At 41.0% G+C, this 18,997-nt stretch overlaps 2 protein-coding genes across 2 annotated transcripts in view; one reads left to right on the forward strand and one right to left on the reverse strand.

Moving 5' to 3' along the window:
- The window catches only part of LOC148110526 (transport and Golgi organization protein 1 homolog), an 86,554-nt gene that overhangs the window by 62,929 nt on the left and 4,628 nt on the right, over positions 1–18,997 (reverse strand). Inside the window, exon 2 of the mRNA XM_087865598.1 lies at positions 17,512–17,546. The gene's annotated coding sequence lies outside the window, so the exon portion shown is untranslated. The remainder of the gene's footprint in view (positions 1–17,511; positions 17,547–18,997) is intronic.
- LOC148110527 (acyl-coenzyme A synthetase ACSM4, mitochondrial-like) lies at positions 799–18,945 on the forward strand. Its single transcript, XM_087865603.1, has 12 exons — positions 799–999; positions 2,964–3,174; positions 8,301–8,430; positions 9,250–9,406; positions 11,575–11,654; positions 13,352–13,475; positions 14,201–14,281; positions 14,417–14,563; positions 14,995–15,122; positions 15,219–15,318; positions 17,589–17,708; positions 18,859–18,945. The coding sequence occupies exons 1-12, from the start codon at positions 799–801 to the stop codon at positions 18,943–18,945; spliced, it is 1,566 nt and encodes a 521-aa protein (XP_087721729.1).

Raw genomic sequence — 18,997 nt, forward strand, 5'->3', positions numbered from 1 at the left:
TTAACAAAAGCATTAGTTAACACTTTGAGGGTACGGTCTACATGCTGGGCATTTTACACACATTATCTTATTAAATCCTCATAATAACCCTAGGAGATAGGTATTATATTCCTCCCCTCCCCCATTTTACAGATGAGAAAAATGAGGTGCTGGAAGGGTATGCGATTTCCCCAAGGTCCTACCATCAGGAAGTTGCTGAGGCAGGACTTTAATCAAGGTTCCTAACCAATTATAATTAAGAACTGAGGGGAAAGGAAGGCAGAGAAGCCAGAAGGAAGGGGAATGACAGACTAAATCTTAGAGCTAGAAATGGACATTCATGAAAAGTGAGTGGACTGCTTTTACTGGAAGAGGAAATTCAAGGAGAGGAGTTCGAAAATACAGTTAGAATAGAGCATGAGGCAGACAGAAGTGGGGCTTGAATGTCCATTGTGGCAGCAAATATTCTGTTTGTCTATAGTTTTGTTCGGGGAGAGGGTAGGGACACAAGATGGGAGCCTGACAATTCTATAGTCATTGGTTTTATTTTGTTTTTAAGTATAATCTGATCATAGAATGAAGAGGGAGAGGCCAGTGGCAGGGAAACTGGTGAAAAGCTGACTGCCACAGCTCTAAAGAAGAATGGGTCTTTTCCAGGTGTTCCCCAACTTCCCTGGGGGTGGGGGGAAGCACACAGCCACAATCCACTTCCCAATCTCACCACACAGCATCCGGAGAAACTAACGCTCTCCACTCATCTATCCCCACAGGCTGCAGAACTTCCACATCCATATCAGTTGACAAAGCCCTTCGGGAATCATGATGATTTTTTTCCGCTACCAGACATTCAGATTCATCTGGCTTGCAAAGCCAACTGGCCGGTACCTTCACAAAGATCACCAGCTTTGGGCACCTTTGACTCTTGCTGACTTTGAAGCCATAAATCGCTGTGAAAAGTCACTGCCTAAGAACTTTAACTTTGCTGGGGATGTGCTGGACCAGTGGTCCCAAAAGGAGAAGGTATGGCATGACAGGCTTCTATTAGATGCTTGGTATCCACATACATCTCAGGCTTCCATTTCTTGTTCCGTGGTCCATTTACCACTCTTAATTCATTTCTTTCATCCTTCTTGGTTTCCTTTGTTTGTTTTCCCCTTGCCCTCCTCTCTCCCCAGGGAAGATCTTTGATCCACAACTACACATGCTGTCTTTCTCTGGAGCCTCCTCGGTCTCCCTTACAGTGGTTACTTAAAGAATCCTGCCTCTTTTCCTTCATTTTCTCCAAGTCCCACGCAGCAGCTCTTTGCTCTCTATTCATCTGTCTGGGCTGGTCACAGGCTTATCCAAAAAACAGTAATTTGAACTTTGGTGTCATAATGATAGTCATCATTGGAGTGATTAGGAAAGAATCAGATGTTGAAAAGAATGAAGCAAAAAGCCTTGCATGTTTGCACTGTAGCCTCAGGTCAAGTCCCTGCTTACTGACCCCACCCCATGGCAGGCACGGAGCTAGATACTTACCTATCAGTGCTTACCAAAATTCACTGCAAGGACCTGTGCCTCAGAAGGTATACAAGGTTTCAAATAATGTTGAATCAATCTTTCCTATTAAATTGAGGGGAAAGTCTTCCTTTAAATCCATTTACATCTTTAACAGCTCTCTTATACTTGCTAAACTCTCTTTTGAACAAAAGAGCAGGTAGAAGTTGAAAATCTCTGGGCATATTTTGTTTTTAATATACTTATTTTTCAGTAACCTACTTTTAACAAGCAGTACTGGTTCTCCAATTATGGTGACGAGTAAATGCATTTTCCTTCTTAAGTAAATGTGTACAAGAAAAGCGAGTGAATGTAAAGAAAAATACAAAGAACAATAGCACAGGTGTAGACAGATCTGGCAAAAATCGTGATACTCCAATGACTAAAGATTGAGAAATATTGACCTATATTATTTCATCAAATCCCCATCGCCACCCTGGGGGGGGGTTGCAGATAAGGAAATTGACCTCACAGAAGTTAAGCTCCTTATCCAAGCTCACCAGTCCCAAGGGTACAGGAAACAGCCCCTGATCTTAGGGAGCTTATACCCATAGAGCAGGGCCTATGATACAGTGCAATGGAGTCATCTGGCATTTGAGCATAATGCTGGAGAAACACAGAGAAGTCAGAGAGGAGAAGAAGGGGAGCCTAAGGAAAGCTTCCTAGAGGAAGTAAAATGGAAATTAAGTTTTGAAATATTTTCCAACCAGGGAAGGTAAAAGGAGCATTCCAGATATTCCAGGTAGGGGAAGAAAGGAGAAGTAATTTTTTTCCCCAGGTAACACATAAAGCAAAGAGGTTCTGCAGCATAGACAGTGTACTTGTAGAATCATATGAGAAGTTTCCTCCAGAAATCAATCACTTGATGAACTCCCCCCAAAGGCCCACTATTTTGTTCTTTGTTACCTATGAAACCCATACTTCAGCCTTTTGGGTAAAAAAAAAAAGGATGTTAAGTTCCTAATCAACTTTAGCACACAAATTGTGGTTATTTGGATGGAACAGAATCTAAGTTAAGCAAGAAAAAAAATTTATTGGACAAGGGAGTGCTCACAAAACTGGGTTGCAAGCTGGACAGTCAGTCTCAGCAAGACCAGGAAATAAGGACAGCTTCCTGGAGATACGTAAGCACCAAAAGCCCATACACAGGTTTTGTTTCAACCATATTCTCTTTTGGTTCTTCTCAGAAAACTCAAAATCCGGGAGAGAAGGTCTGACTCGTCCAACATGAGTCACATGCCACCCACTGGTGGGTGGGCAATTACCCTGATGGGTTGCTCACCTAGGTTGTATTCAACAGGAGAGTTGTTCCCCCAAAGACAAACTGGGGTGCTCTTACCGGAATCCACCACCACGGGTACTGAGGGGAAGTAATGGCAGATGTCCCATCTATTTGGTAGACCAGTCATGTAAGCTTTTTTTCTTTCCCATGTGCCCATGGCCAGACAGGAGAGAGACCAGCCAACCCAGCCCTGTGGTGGGTGAACGGCAGAGGGGACGAGGTCAAATGGAGCTTTGAAGAACTGGGCTCCTTGTCCCGAAAGGCTGCCAATGTGCTCACCAAGCCCTGTGGCCTAAAGAGAGGAGACCGAGTGGCTGTGATTCTGCCTCGTATCCCAGAGTGGTGGCTTGTAAACATGGCTTGTATGCGAACAGGTCAGTGCCAATATTTAACATTTCTTTAAAAAAAAAAAAAGATTTTATTTATTCATTTTAGAGAGCACGCGCATGCAAGTGGTGGGGGGAGGGAGAGGGAGAGAGAATCTCAAGTAGACCCCGCACTGAACACAGAGCCAGACTTGGGGCTCCACCTCACCACCCTGAGATCGTGACCTGAGCGGAAACCAAGAGTCAGATGCTCAACCGACTGTGCCACCAGGTGCCCCAATATTTAACATTTCTAAATCATGCAGAAAGAAAGAATGAAATTTGAGGTTTTTCTGAACTGTTAGTTCCGACTGAAGCTATGCTTACAAAGAACAGAAAAATAAGAGTTGAGATGAAGAACAACCATGATGGAATAATAATAGCAACTATTATTATTATTATTAAGAGGTGGGTGTTGCCAAAAAAAAAAAAAAGAGGTTTGCGAGAGAGGAAACTGAGGTTCAGAGATGTTAAGAAGCTTGTCCAAAGTCACACAACTAGAAAGCTATGGAATTGGAATTTATTTATTTATTTTTAAAGATTTTATTTATTTGTTTTTTGAGAGAGAGGGGAAAGGGGCGGGGAATCTCAGCATGGAGCCTGATGGGGGGCTCAATCCCACAACTGTGAGATCATGATCTGAGCTGAAATCAAGAGTCAGACACTTAACCAACTGAGCCACCCAGGAGCCCCGCAATTGGGATTTAAACACAAAGCTCTATCAAAGCAAATGTGGATAGTAACGTCTCTTGGTAGAGTTGGTTATGATACATTTCTCTAGATGATCCAGAATTTACTTTCTTGAATATAGAATCTCTGAAGCCACTGATCTAAGGATCTCCTGGTGACCAGGGGCCTGTGGGATGTCCCTGGGGACAAAGACAGGAGTAGCTAAAGGCTGTATTCCTCACCCAAGCACGAAGCCTGTTTCCACGGTACATAATCTTACCAAAGGGACAAGAGTTCTATTTCAGCTCAGGGCTCTCTCTCCTTCCCAGGGCTGGTCTTCATGCCAGGAACAACCCAGCTGAGAGCAAAAGACATTCTCTATCGGCTACGAACATCCAAGGCCGTGTATTGTGGCCAGTGACGAGGTGGTCCCAGCAGTGGAGTCCATCATGTCAGAATGTCCTGACTTGAAGACCAAACTCCTGGTGTCTCCACGCAGCCAGAATGGGTGGCTCAGCTTCCAGGAATTATTTCAGTGAGTATCTTCTCCTGCCTCATCTGCAGTACCAGCAATAACATCAATTCCAACTGTATCTCGGAGTCTCCTTGCCTCCAAGGACTTAGCAATACTGTCAGTTGATCCAGACTCCTTCCCATAAAAGAATCACCTAATGGAAGCTTTGATTGGACTTAGAGAATGAAGGAAGGAGTCAAAGTTGATCTGCTTTTTAAGATGGGTGACTGAATGGGTGGGCAGTATCAGCTGAAGAAAGAGTTTAAAGTTGGACATATTAAGATTTGAGGGGTCTGTGAACATCCAAATGTTCAGCAGGTGGTCAATACATGAGTGTCAGACTTAAGGACCTAAAGATACAAATCTGGAAGTCATCAACATATAATCAGTTCTGAAAAATCCAGAAAGATAAAACTCAGGCGTCCAAAGAAACAGAGTCAGTCAGACAGTGAAATCACTAATTGAAAATCTCCTTGTCACCCACAGATTGTAATGTGTCCTCTTTTGGTAAAAGAAAAAAGAAAATTTAAAGCCTTACATTAAAGGGTTCCACACTGGATTGAGAAACATTAAAAATAATAGTATTTTCCCCCCCACAGTATTAGATACTGTGAAGAAATCCCCCTTTCTCCAGCCCCCACACACCAGCTTCACTATCTATAGATCTATCTATCTATAGATCTATATATATCTCTATATATATCCCATGAACATAGTTTGATGCTCTTTATTGATTGCTGAATTATAGAATATCTTTAAAAATAATTATTGAGGGGCGCCTGGCTGGCTCAGTTGATAAAGCATGTGAGTCTCCCGGTCGCCCATGTTAAAAGCAGATCAGCCTTGCCTCCTTCCTTCACCCTTCAAGTCCAATCAATCTCCAAGTCCTGCTAGTTCTTTACTTTGCCTCCTTCCCTCCATCCCATTCGCTCTGGTGAATCAATAAAATTCTTTTTAAATTCTAATTTTTCTTCTAATTTTTAAATTAGAAAAAATTCTAAATTTTCTTCTAATTTTTAAATTCTAATTTTTCTTCTCATCTTCAGTGGATTACCTTGCAGAACTCACTTTGGAGACCCACATCTTCTCCCACCTAGATTAGTCCCTCGGGTGGTTCCTCTGATTCCAATTTGGTTCTTCTCAAATTCAGTGTGTGTGTGTGTGTGTGTGTGTGTACACAATATACACATACATACACACACACATATATATATACACATGCATGCATATATATATATATATATTAAAAATATATATATATATACTGAAAAATATAACTGAGTGATCTTTTTTGGGGGGGAGAAGGCAAATTGCCAAGAAAATCATATTAGTATTTCATGAAACTATGTTTGACAATATAGTGTATGTTTATATATTAATCCTCATTGCTTTACCATTTTAATGACAATCTTATTCACTCATCATCAAGATGAATTAAAATAGCATCCTTGACCCTATTTCCTTAAACTCAGGAAATGATACACGAGTCTCCAAAATTCTCAGGTATTCTATCAGTTATCCAATACTGAGCTATAAAATATCCCAGAATTTAGTGGAATAAACCAACAATCATTTCATTTGCTCAGGATTCCGTGGGTTAGAAGTTCATGCAGGGTTCAACAGAGGCAGCTTGTCCTTCTTCACATCAGCTTGTCTGAAGCTGGAGGACACAAGAAGGGGTTCACTCGCAAGTCTGAAGCTTCTGTGTTAGCTGAAGCACCTCACTTCGCCTACACATGGTCTCTCTCTCCAGCAGAACAGTCTGAACATTTTTCTATGGTGGCTGCGTTCCTCCCAGTGAAAAGTGAAAACTATAAAGCCTAAGACCTAAGCTGAGAAGTCAAAGAAATTCTGTCACACTCCACCCATGAAAGCTAGCCTTAAGACCAGCCCAGAGTCAAGGAGAGAGGACATAGGCTCCATTCCTCAATGAGGGAGTGGCATGCTTACACAGGGATGGAAGGAAATGTTGAAGCTGTCTATACAGACAATCTTATACAGATACTGTTATTGTTATCTATTTAGAGAATGCTCTTGTCTTTAGTACTAGGAAACCCAAGCATAAGTGGCTTAAACAACACAATTTTATTATATGACAAATAAGAAGTACGGAGGTAGAGTGGAATGAGAGTTGGTTATTCAGTACTATGATGAAGTTAGCATGGACCCAGATTCAGTCATCTTTCCATCGTGCCATCCTCAGTGTATCTACTAATCCGTCCCTACCCTTCCTGCACCCCACGCCCTCCCAGCGATTCCAACATACCTAGGGTAGTTCCAGATATAATATACTTTCACAACAATATCCAAAGTCCAGAAAACAAGATGGGTGGGGAGGAGAAATGCAGCATTCCTTCCTCATGACTCTTCTGAGAACAAGAAAACATTTTCTTCCTTTTTGTTTTTTGTTTTTTTAAATTTAAATTCAATTAACATATAGTATATTATTACTTTCAGAGGTAGACTTCAGTGATGCATTAGTCTTATATAATTCCCAGTGCTCATTATATCATGTACCCTCCTTACTGTCCATCACGCAGCTACCCCAACCTCTCATCCCCCTTCCCCTCCAGCAACCTTCAGTTTGTTTCCTAAGATTAAGAATCTCTTATGGTTTGTCTCCCTCTCTGGTGTCATCTTGTTTTTTTCCTTTTTCCGCAATGATCCTCTGTTTTGTTTCTTAAATTCCACATATCAGTGAGATCATATAATTGTCTTTCTCTGATTGACTTATTTCGCTTAACATAATACCCTTTGATTCCATCCACATGGCTACAAATAGCAAGATATCATTTTTGATGGCTGAGTAGTATTCCATTGTATATATATACCACATCTTCTTTATCCATTCATCTGTGGATGGACATCTGGGCTCTTTCCATAGTTTGGCTCTTGTGGACATTGCTGCTAGAAACATTGGGGTGCAGGTGCCCCTTCGGATCACTACATTTGTATCTTGGGCTAAATACCTAGTAGTGAAATTCCTGGGTCATAGGGTAGCTCTTTTTTCAACTTTCTGAGGAACCTCCATGCTGTTGTCAGAGTGGCTGCACCAGCTTGCATTCGCACCAACCGTGTGAGAGGGTTTCCCTTTCTAGGCATCTTTGCCAACATCTGTTGTTTCCTGACTTGTTAATTTTAGCCATTCTGACAGGTGTGAGGTGGTATCTCTTTGTGGTTTTGATTTGTATTAAGGAAACATAAATCCTTTCCATAAAGCCTTTAAATTTCATTGACTGTAACTGTATGTGTGCCCATTCCTAAATCAGTCTCTGGCATGAGAATTACCACAATTGGTTTAGGATAATCAAGATTCAACCCCTGGAGCTATATAAGGAACAGTCTCCCCTGAAGCATATAACTGCTGATACCAGAACAAAATCAGAGTTTTATCAGTGCAAGGAAGAAGAATGGTATGCTATATGGTAAGCACCTAACTGTGTCTGCCAGTGATGAAGATGCTGAATAAAAAGTATTAAAAAGTTTGATTCAAATGCCAAAGGATCTTCCTTTAAATCATAAAACCTCCTGAAATGTTAATAAACAATTCACAGACTCATGACTGATTTTTAAAAATCACAGATTTAAAAAAAAGCACTTAGAAAAAAAATATTTAAGTAAATAAAATACACATCTTTTTGTCACTGATACTGAAAGTCATCTTGGTTATCAATGTGGCCTATACAGAGGTGGTGCTTAAAAAGAGAGAGAAATGAGTTGTTAAAGCTTTGCATTGATCTCCAAAATCCCTTTAAGATTTATTGAGAAATTCCTTTCAAGGAGGCTTTGGATTAGGTTTTGTTCTATTAACTGTTTTCTGATATTAAGAGGGCACAAGTAGCAAAGGAAAAGAGAAAAAAAAATATATATATAGTCTCAGAGTTAAACTTGTCTGCCATCTTCAGCCACCATGTTGGGTTGGGACCCATATTTTACAGATCTGCCTCTGCAGAGCATAGCTGTGTGGAGACAGGAAGTCAAGAACCAATGGCCATTTATTTCACCAGTGGGACCACAGGCTCTCCCAAGATGGCCCAGCACTCTCAGAGAAGCCTCAGAATTGGGTACACCCTCTGTGGAAGGTAGGGAAGAAAACCGTTTTTGCTAAACTCTCCCCTGAGCTGCCAACATGTATATTCAACTGCCTAGCTCACACCCCCACTTGGATGACTATTCGATTTCTCCAGTGTAACATCTATAAAACAGAATCCTTGATGCCCCTGCCCAGCCTTAGCTCAGTAAATGGCACCATCTCACCAGCGGATCAAGCAAGAATTTATGGGTTAAATAGGTCACGGGATTAAGGAGTGCACTTGTGTGATGATACACAGGGTGATATACAGGAACCAACCTTGACCCCATCTCCACAACAGCATGCCTGGTTCCTTCTCATTGCCAGGTAAATTCACCCACCTAGAAAGACTTTCCTAGGTATCCTAAAACTATCACTTTACCTTGTTTTATTTTCCTCAGAGCACTTATCACTATTTGAAATTATGATACTGATTTATATTCTTACTCATTTTATTGTGTGCTTATCCACTATCTGTCTTGCTAAAGTAAGAGCAGATATCTGGTCTATCTCACTCACTATGCTAGGGAGAACAGTGCCTAGCATATATTTGCACAATAAATATTTGTTGCATTAATGAACAAATATCATGTCAAACCCAGCCTCCCTCTCTACTTTCAGATTACCTAGATTCTGAGAAAGTCCTCTAACAAAAGTGGGAGATAGAATCACTCATCCTGCCTTTGGGCCTCTCTCTTTTGATGCTTCTCTGTAGCCATTGAGATTCTAGCCAGTTCTCAAAGATTCCAGTTTGTTTGCTTTTCTGCTTTTTGTTTTGTTTTGTTTTGGGGTTTTTTGGTCTGTCTTGTTGCTTCTCCATATCATTTAGGTATTGGCTAGACCTGAAGTCCTCAGATATCATATGGAATATGTTTGACACTGGTTGGATCAAGGCTGCCATTGGCAGTGTGTTTTCATCCTGGCTTCAGGGAGCCTGTGTCTTTGTACATCGGATGGCCCAGTTTGACACTGATACCTTCCTGGATGTAAGTCATGGTTTCTAGCTACATCCTTCCCTTGTCTTCCCCCCACCCCACCCCACCCCCTGCCAAAACCACAAAGAAATGATTCTTCAGAATACAGTTTCCTGGGCTTGTGGAAATCACTCCTTTCTAAAAAATGAAGTCTCTGGGGATTTGGCTCTTGAATGTATTTAACAGAGAAGGAACACCCACAACACTCTCATGCTTCAAACTATTCAGGACTCTAAAGGTTCTGAATAACAGATTACAAGACTCAAGTCTAAACAAATCTTTGATTTCTGATTCCGTGAAACAAAAACAATAGATGATAAATCCAAAACCCTATGTAGAGAAGACTGAAGGTGGGGTCACCTTTCTCCCAGAGTAGCTCCTTCCATTCTCCCCTCACCCTGTGCTTTTCACTTTGTTAATTCTCAGAACCCAATACTTGTCTTGAGACCAGGTATGTCCCTCCTTCTTAGCCAGACACAGCTAGACTGAGGTATCAGATTGCTCGATTTCTTTAGCCTTTAGAAAGATGTGATTCAGGCCAATTATTTTTCAACCATGAAAAACCAATTATGTTTAATGAAATACATATTAAACACCACACCTGTGTGTGAGTAAAAGCTATACTCACCCTGTTATTTTGCTAACTGGTCTGACAAGATGGCTTGAGGGTCTTAACAGAAATGGTGGGTAACATAAGAACTAGGATCCTTATGTCAGGTTTACAAAGTGCCCTGAGTAGATAAACTAACTTTGCAGTTCTAAATCCTGCATTTTTAAAAATAAGAATATTATTTTTTATAAAACAGTAAATACTATATAATATTTAAGTAATAAATATAATATATTCTTTTTTAATAGTCTTATTTAATATCATACTAAATAAGATATATTAAGATATATGGCATTTATATTAAATAAGTCTATTAAAATAAGAATACTCTTATTTTACAAAGATAGTATGTGTATTTTAAATGCTCTAAGAACTACACTATTCTTAGTTACATGCATTTACACTTATTAAGAACAGCTGGAATCCAGGGAGCAAGTACAGATAGTAGAAAGGCTCACTTATGAATCAAAAGTTTTTCTTGATCTTTGACAATCCAGATAGCCTAGAAATACATCTTGAAAATACTCTCTCAAATGCTTAAATTTAATACAAACTGTCAATTCATTATGTGACATAGTAGAATCTCTCTAGATATAGCACATCTAAAACATGAGTATCTCTCTAGATTTAACATGCCTAGGTCATTATTTTTCTGTGAGGAGCTGGAGGTAAAATGAGCCCATCAAATCTTAAACAGTTAAGGAAAGTCCTGAAAAATGGCCTTACTAATGCATTTAATCAATCCACTCAAAGGGATTGTTTTTGTTTTTGTTTTTTTAATTTTAGAGAGAGAGAGCACACAAGCAAGGGGAGGAGCAGAGGGAAGGGGAGAGGGAGGAGGAAAGAATCCCAATCAGACTCCGCGCTAATTGCGGAGCCTATGCAGGGTTCAATCTTGCGACCCTGAGATCATGACCTGAGTGTAAACCAAGAGTAGGAGGCTTAACCAACAGCACCACCCAGGTGCCCCGGGACTGGTGTCTTTTATAGATAAAGTGTTGGAAGGTTTTGGTAGGTTAATTTACATCCAGGGTGAGTACTGTGTAGAAATATATGGGCAGAAGGTTTCTTTTTTTGTTTGTTTTTAAGGTTTTATTTCTTTATTTAAGAGAGAGAGAGAGCGCACAAGCAGGGGAGAGAGGGAGCAGCAGGGAGCCTGATGCGGGGCTCAATCCTAGGACCCTGGGATCATGACCTGAGCTGAAGGCAGCCATCCAGACGCCCCAGGCAGGGGGTTTCAAAATTCCACCATGAAAGGTAATTTGCAGCCCTAAGGTAGAATAAACCAGTTCATACTTTGGGGCTGGTCTCAAGTTCAACAATTTACTTTCTGTTGAAGTTGATTGTGTATGTCTGTTACTGTAAGATACACATGTTCTTTCCAATAATTGGAAATTCCCAACAGACATACAGTCACTAGTGACAACTAATAAATACTTGCTTTCTTATTCCTAGTAGTGATCATATGATGGAAACATGTCAATGAAAGAGGATGAGGGGTTGCAGACGTCAGCTCTAGTTGTGGCCTCTAATCAACCGCTTCTGACAACTGTCTTTCTCCATCATCCAGACGTTCACCACTTATCCCATCACGACCCTGTGCAGCGCTCCCACTGTGTACCGGATGCTTGTGCAGAAAGATCTGAAAAGGTACTTGAGTGGAAATCTCCATTTGAAGCACAAACAAAAGCTGCAGTCCAGCATCACACATCTCCCCATTTCAGGCCAGGTTTCCTCAGTCTTGCCACTATTGACATTTTGGACTGAATAATTCTGTGCTGTCGGGAGCTGTCCTGTGCATTGTAGGATGTTGAGTAGCATTCTATGTGGCCTCCACCTACTAGATGCCAGTGGAACCTCCCTGGTGACCGTCAAATATGTCTCCAGATACTGCCTAAATCACCTCCCAGTTGTCCCTAAGGATAGCCTCTAGGGGCAACTCCATGTTTTCTCAGGGACAACCAGAACCCTACAGTCCGAGAACTAACTCCCCTCCATCCCAAAATACAACTGCACTTATACTGCCTTGAAGAAAAGCTAATGAAGTCTTATGACTTGAAGATTATAATCAATTTATTGAAATCAACTGAACCCCTAGAGGACTTGCAATGTACATTTACTTAACCAATATGAATTGAATACATGAGGACAGAAAGGAAGAGAGAAACAATGTAAGTAGTAACAATTTAAGTAGTGCAGACTGGCACATCCTCTATCCCCCCACGTGTGGATGTCCAGGAGGGAGAGTGCTATGAAACAAAATAAAGCAGATCTGAACCTTCTCTTATCCTAGTCAGGGTCAACGCCCTTGTGGCCCTCAATATATGAGCATCTTTTTTTTAAATTTATTTATTTGACAGAGAGGGAGAGAGGGAGCACATGGGGGGAGGGGCAGAGGGAGAGAGAAACTCAGACTCCGCACAGAGCATGGAGCCTGACATAGGGCTCGATCTCACGAACCCGAGATCCTGAGAAAACAACCCTGAGATCACGACCTGAGCCAAAAACAAGAGTCGGACAGTCAACTGACTGTGCCACCCAGGTGCCCCTCAAAATGTGAGCATCTTGCTTACATCTCAAGAGTAGTTCAAGGGCTTTCAAGCATTATTTTGAATAAGCACAATTCTGGTCCTGCCCATTGGACCCTCAATACATTAGAGCCAGGCTGTTCCAGACTTTCTCACTTGAGAAAGCGGGAAGCAGAGTAGTAAGGCCAGTGGTGAAAACAAGTGGGGCTCTGTACCTCAGACATTCGAGATGACTTTGCTAAGTAAGCCTCCCTTAATTCCATCCACAAGAGAGGATTAAGAGCTGCCTCATGTGTTTGTGTTGAGAATTCAATGTAAGTGGCCTATTTGATTAGACACCCAACAAATGGTAGGGGAAGAGTAGTCAGCTCAGGCCTTCATGAGGCCTTGGTCAACTTCTTTAAGTTCTCCCAGCCTCAATTTCCATATCTGTAAAATAGGGCGTGAGGATTATGAGAATGCTCCTAAAGCCCTCACAGTCCTGTAAATGCTCAATTAATGTTAGTTGTTTTATCACTTTGTTCATAATAAGTGCTTAAGATCATTATCAGCATTTTCTCTTACCTTCACCCCTCCTTTAACAGCCTGCTAAAATGCAAGCTCTGTCAGGAAATTTACTTTAATCACAAATATGCCCCACACAACCTACAACCATATCTGGTAAGATAGTAGGTGCTCAAAAATATTTGCTGAACAAACCTTCCTAAAACTTGCCTTTCCTAGCTCGTTTGCTTGTTGCTAGAACATCCTAATAATTTTTTAATGAAAGCCACTCAGATTTCTTCTCCCCAAAGACCCCATGAGACTCTGTGTCTGCAGATACAAATTCAAGAAGCTACGACACTGCTTGACAGGAGGGGAGCCACTCAACCCAGAGGTGCTGGAACAGTGGAAGGCACAAACTGGGCTGGAACTGTATGAAGGCTACGGACAGACAGAAGTGGTATGTTTAATGGGCAAAGTTTAAGCTTAGCATATTGGGGGCCTTTCTACCCCAGGAGGAGCCCCTAAAGAGCCCCCTTGGTGCTCTAAATTTTTATGTAGTTTCCCAGAATACCTTACCTTGCCAGTGACTACCAAAACCTCTGAACTGCCCAGTTTGGCTTGGCCAGAGGGGAATTAGGATTATTCACTGCAGTCTTCCTGTCTTCTACCCATGCAGAAGTCTCAGAGGTGTTAGGGGTTGGATAGGGTCAGAATCAAGTGGCTCATCTTCTCAGCAGCACTGAGGACCCCAGAGAGCCCCAGTGGGGAATTTATCCCAAGGTGCATTAAATGGGATCTTTAGTCTAAAGAAGTAGTTTTCAAAGTGTGGCCCCAAAACCAGCAGCAGCAGCAGCAGCAGCATGTGGGAATTTGGTAGCAACACAAATCCTCAGACACCCCACCCCACCCAAGCCAGAGCTACTCAATCAGAAACTCTGGGATGGGGCCTGGCAACCTGTGCTTGAAAATTAATGTTCCAGGTGATTCTGACACACATGTTTGAGAAGTACTGGTCTAAAATAGTGTGTGTGTGTGTGTGTGTGTGTGTGTGTGTGTGTGTGTGTCCAGAAGACAAGCATGGGAAAATCAATCCAGTCAAAACGGAGTCTTATATTGTCATGATATAAATAGCTACAGAAAATGAATTTTTACATTCTTATATAAAACATGTTCTCTCAATAGGGAATAATTTGTGCCAATCAAAAAGGACAAGAAATTAAACCGGGTTCAATGGGGAAAGGAGTACTACCCTATGACGTCCAGGTGGGTAATATCTGACTATTTCAATAAAGAAGAATGTTTTACAGTTTTCTGCTAGTCATTGTACAACTATTCATAACCTGTTTTCATTTTGTAAAAAGAAAATTTTAGAAACCTAAATTGTTTCTTTCATTCTAGATTGTAGATGAAAATGGCAACATCCTACCACCTGGCAAAGAAGGGGAAATTGCCCTCAGACTGAAGTCCACACGGCCCTTCTGTTTCTTCTCTGAATATGTGGTACAAAAACGTAGAATGAGCTCATCACAAGTTAATAGAAAGGCGGTATAGGGAGTCATACAGACTTGGGTCCAAATTTCATATCCACCATATGTTGCTGCGTAACCTTGGGCAAGTCACAAAATCCAAGTCTATTTCATCAACTGTAAAATGGGGAGAATATCACCTATCTCCTAAGAGTTTTGTAAAGATTAAATTCTATGTGTAAGAAACAAGTTGCTGTGCTTGTCCTCAGAAAAGACAACTAGGCAGGCTGCAGGGGGCAGGGAGGGGGCGATACAGGGCAGAAGAGGTGCAAGAGGGGTTTCCTTTTCACTATATTCTTGAACCTCTGGTATTCTACAGTAGGAACTACCTTTTTTTTAAAAAATGAATTTTTTAGAAATAGAATGTGCAAGGTACTAGTCACTTCATGGGTGTCATACACCTTTTTCTATCTGACCAAATTAATGTCCAAAGTCATCTTTGATTCCTAGGACAATCCAGAGAAAACTGCTGCCACAGTAAGAGGGGATTTTTATGTCACTGGAGACAGAGGAGTGATGGACAATGATGGGTATTTCTGGTTTGTTGGCAGAGCTGATGATGTCATCATATCTTCTGGGTTTGTACATCTGCCACTCTTAGAGAGTAACAGATTGCCAGGGGGGATCTCCTACTTGGGTGATGTAGTGATCAAGGGCTTCTTTTCCTCTTCTAGGTACCGTATTGGGCCGTTTGAAGTGGAGAGTGCGCTAATTGAACACCCAGCAGTTGTTGAATCAGCTGTTGTCAGTAGTCCGGATCCAATCAGAGGAGAGGTAGTGAATGTCCTTAAACTAGCAATTTCATATTTTCCAGTTCTATCCATTTGACTCCTCTGGAGAATCAAGTAGTAGTCATGTAATTCTCATGATGAAGCACACATGTGCCAAAAATGTATACTAGGCACGCAACTTTATTTTTTTCTCATTTTTTTAAAAGATTTTATTTATTTATTTGACAGAGATAGAGACAGCCAGCGAGAGAGGGAACACAAGCAGGGGGAGTGGGAGAGGAAGAAGCAGGCTCCTAGCGGAGAAGTCTGATGTGGGGCTCGAACCCGGAACGCCGGGATCACGCCCTGAGCCAAAGGCAGATGCTTAATGACTGAGCCACCCAGGCGCCCCTTCTCTTCATTTTTTTAAATTATGTTCAGTTAGCCGACATACAGTACATCATTAGTTTTTGATGTAGCGTTCAACAATTCATCAGTTGCGTATAACGCCCGGTGCTCTTCACAACACATGCCCTCCTCAATACCCATCATCCGGTTACTCAACTTTACAAATGAGTTGTGTTCCAATGGGGATGTATTAGGATTCATTTAGTGGTAAGTGACAGAAACTCAACTCAAAGTGACTTAAGTTAAAAAAAAAAAAAAAGGAATTTACTGGCTCACACGTAAGTGAGGTCTTCAACAGCTACATCCGAGGGTTCATGTGAAGTTAGCAAAACTTTTTCTTCATTTCCTGGCTGTTGTTCTTTAGGTTGGCTCCATTCGGGCAGGTTCTTCCTACTTGGTAGCAACTGATTCCAAACGTACATAGCTTCACAACCAGTAAAGGAGACAGTTCCTTTACCAACAGTTTCAAGCGACTCCCAGAATAACATTTGCCTATCTTAGATCACGTATCTAACCAATGTGGTCCAGGGAATCGTATATGCTCACTGGACAGACCAGGATCATATGCTGGTCATTGAAGGTAGAAGTTAGTGTCAACACCACCAGAGAGAGGTTAGGGTAATACTCTGTAGGAAAATCAGGGTACCATTACTAAAAGGGGAGAACAGATGCTGCATAAGAAAAAGCAGATTTTACTGTACGTATGATTGTCATGGAAATCAGAATGCATTTTCTCACAGAAACAATGCAAATAGGAGACTGTGGCCAGGTTCCCAAATAAGTCCCACAAGCCTACCCAGGACCTAATGAAAAGGAACTTGGGGAATGACAGTAACAGCCTCAGTTTTAGGAGGAAGCCATGTAGTATGGAAGGGAGATGTTTCCTTTCCTCATGGAAGTTTCTTACAGACTCAGTAATAGCAAAACTTCAAAAACAGTTTGTATATCAGCATCCTCCCACACCTCTTTCTCTGACACCTTTTTTTAAAAAAAGATTTTAGTTACTTACTTGACAGAGAGAGCACAGCAGGGGGAGTGGCAGATGAAGAGGGAGAAGCAGGCTCCCCACTGAGCAGGGAGCCCACTGTGCCGCTCGATCCCGGGACCCTGGGATCATGACCCAAGCAGAAGGCAGATGTTTAACCGACTGAGCCACGCAGATGCCCTCTCTGATGCCTTTTACACACCAGTGACCCTCTGCAGTGACTCTATGGACCCCATACTGAAACCTCCATTACCACCTCCACACCCAATGGATTCCATTCTCCAAAGTACTTTTCTCCTGCTACCATATTCTCATTCTCTCCATATAGTTGGTTTCATCTGAATATTAGAAGTAAATACCAATTGGAATCAATGTATGAGTAATTAATAACTTAAACTATAATTAACTAATCTCAATAATTATCTAATTGGTGGGTTTTGAATAGTATTCCAAAGAGAAGCAAGAAATATTAGGCAAAAAAGACCTTTTACGGGTAGATCGATCCTTCCCAAGAGTTCATCTCCCAGCATACAAAATCCCTCCACCAAGCCTCCTCAAGTCCCTTTAAAACCATATTCTCTGGAACCTCCATTTGTCTCCCTATTACACACATCTAATAGTGTAGGTTTGAGGGGTCATCTGCAAATCAAGGACTGCCCGTATAATATATAGGACTAGTCTGACTGAAATGTTAAATACATGTGTGACATGTAAATAAAACTCAACTTTTTAGCTTTATTGAAACACTGCACTCCTCACACTCACAAACCACTCAAACCCCACTTGTACCCAAGCTGTGTTCAGAGGTGATCTCTGGATTTGCATTCATCACTCAAGCTGCTGTTAACAAATAATTATAAGTACCTGTGTTCAGCATTGATTCCAAACTCCTGACGTGTCTGAAAAACAAACATCGATATAAATTGACTTTTCTCCTGCAGGTAGTGAAAGCTTTTGTTGTCTTATCTGCACCCTTTAAATCATCCAACCCAGAGAAATTAACTCTTGAACTTCAGGATCATGTGAAAAAGTCAACTGCACCTTACAAATATCCAAGGAAGGCAAGTATTTTTTGCCCAAAAGTTAAGTGTGTTACCAAACAAGGGTCTAAGCTATTGAGTACATAGATTTTATTAGCTTTCGACTTTATGGTAGCTCATTATATAAGTAGAAGACACCTATTCCAACTTGCTTAGCCCTAACAATTTTGCTTTAAAAAATTTATTTTGAGACACTTAGATGTTTGATAAACTAGTTTTGACCAGCTCTGTAATACTGAATAACTACTAAGGATCCTTATAAGACTAATCAGTCCCATTTCGTGAGGGAAAAAAAAAAAAAAAAAAAAAAAAAAAAACAACTGTGGAAAAATTTTAAAGACAGCCCCTGATTCAGCTATCGGTACTCTCAAGCCATAATACTCTTCAAAGCGCAAGCCTTTATGTATTAACTGACCAAACTTAAGGCTCAGAAAAAAAGATGTTATCCAAAAAAACGGAATCTTCCCTGAAAACTTCAAGGGAGGATTTAAGAATAATTCTGTATAAAAGAGAAGACACTGCAACTTCTTTCCTTCTCATCCTGGAATACTGTTGGTTGATATTGATCCTTAAGATGAGAATTCCATTTCAATTGGTATTGCAACCAAAAGGTAGTTAACTTCAACCTAAGAACTAGCTATATTTTCTCCATTAAATTTACTAAATCAGTCACCAGTTGATTTTCAGAAAAACGTTGTTTGAGAAAATTTTAAAATAGTAACATCTTGAGGGAGGGAAACAAAGAGAGGATTTTTACCATGGGCGTAAGGGGAAACTTGTACTCAAAATTAAGTATCAAAATTCTCCCTCCGAAAGGGGGAGGACCCAGCTCTTTAAAGCCCAAAACCCAAGAATTAACTTGTTTCTTTGTGCATTTAGGTGTGGCTTCTATTTCTTTAGGGCAGTAGAGGCCCAGGTCTAGTTTCAACTAGAAGCAATGGAGTAAGGGGTTTATTATATTCTTCTGACAAAGCATATAGCCTCTGCACTAAAAACTCCTGGTGTAGGTCCAATGTCAACTGGACGATAAACACAAGAATTTCAATGAGTTTAGACTAGACATCCCCAGACCCAAACTCGCCAGTTACATGAAAGCTCTCCCTATTGTACTGACAACTGGGATTGTCACAGTGGCATCAAGTGTCTCATAGTATGTTTCTCTATTAATTAGGTGGAATTTGTTTCAGAACTCCCGAAGACAATCACTGGGAAAATCAAACGCAACGTTCTGAGAGACCATGAATGGGGTCGAACATAGCCTGATAAGAAATTATAGCATTAAGGAGTTACAGGCTTACTTTTAGTCCTTG

Source organism: Ursus americanus, chromosome 2, assembly GCF_024610735.1.
Source record: "Ursus americanus isolate L20-20 chromosome 2, mUrsAme1.1.p, whole genome shotgun sequence".
Classification (NCBI taxonomy): Eukaryota; Metazoa; Chordata; class Mammalia; order Carnivora; family Ursidae; genus Ursus; species Ursus americanus.

Bases quoted from the DNA above. Each gene is read 5' to 3' on its own strand.
- LOC148110527 (XM_087865603.1), top strand. From the start codon at position 799: ATGATGATTTTTTTCCGCTACCAGACATTCAGATTCATCTGGCTTGCA. The intron at 9,407-11,574 runs GTAAGTCATGGT...TCCATCATCCAG, and splicing joins ACACTGATACCTTCCTGGAT to ACGTTCACCACTTATCCCAT. The intron at 15,319-17,588 runs GTAGTGAATGTC...TTTCTCCTGCAG, and splicing joins CGGATCCAATCAGAGGAGAG to GTAGTGAAAGCTTTTGTTGT.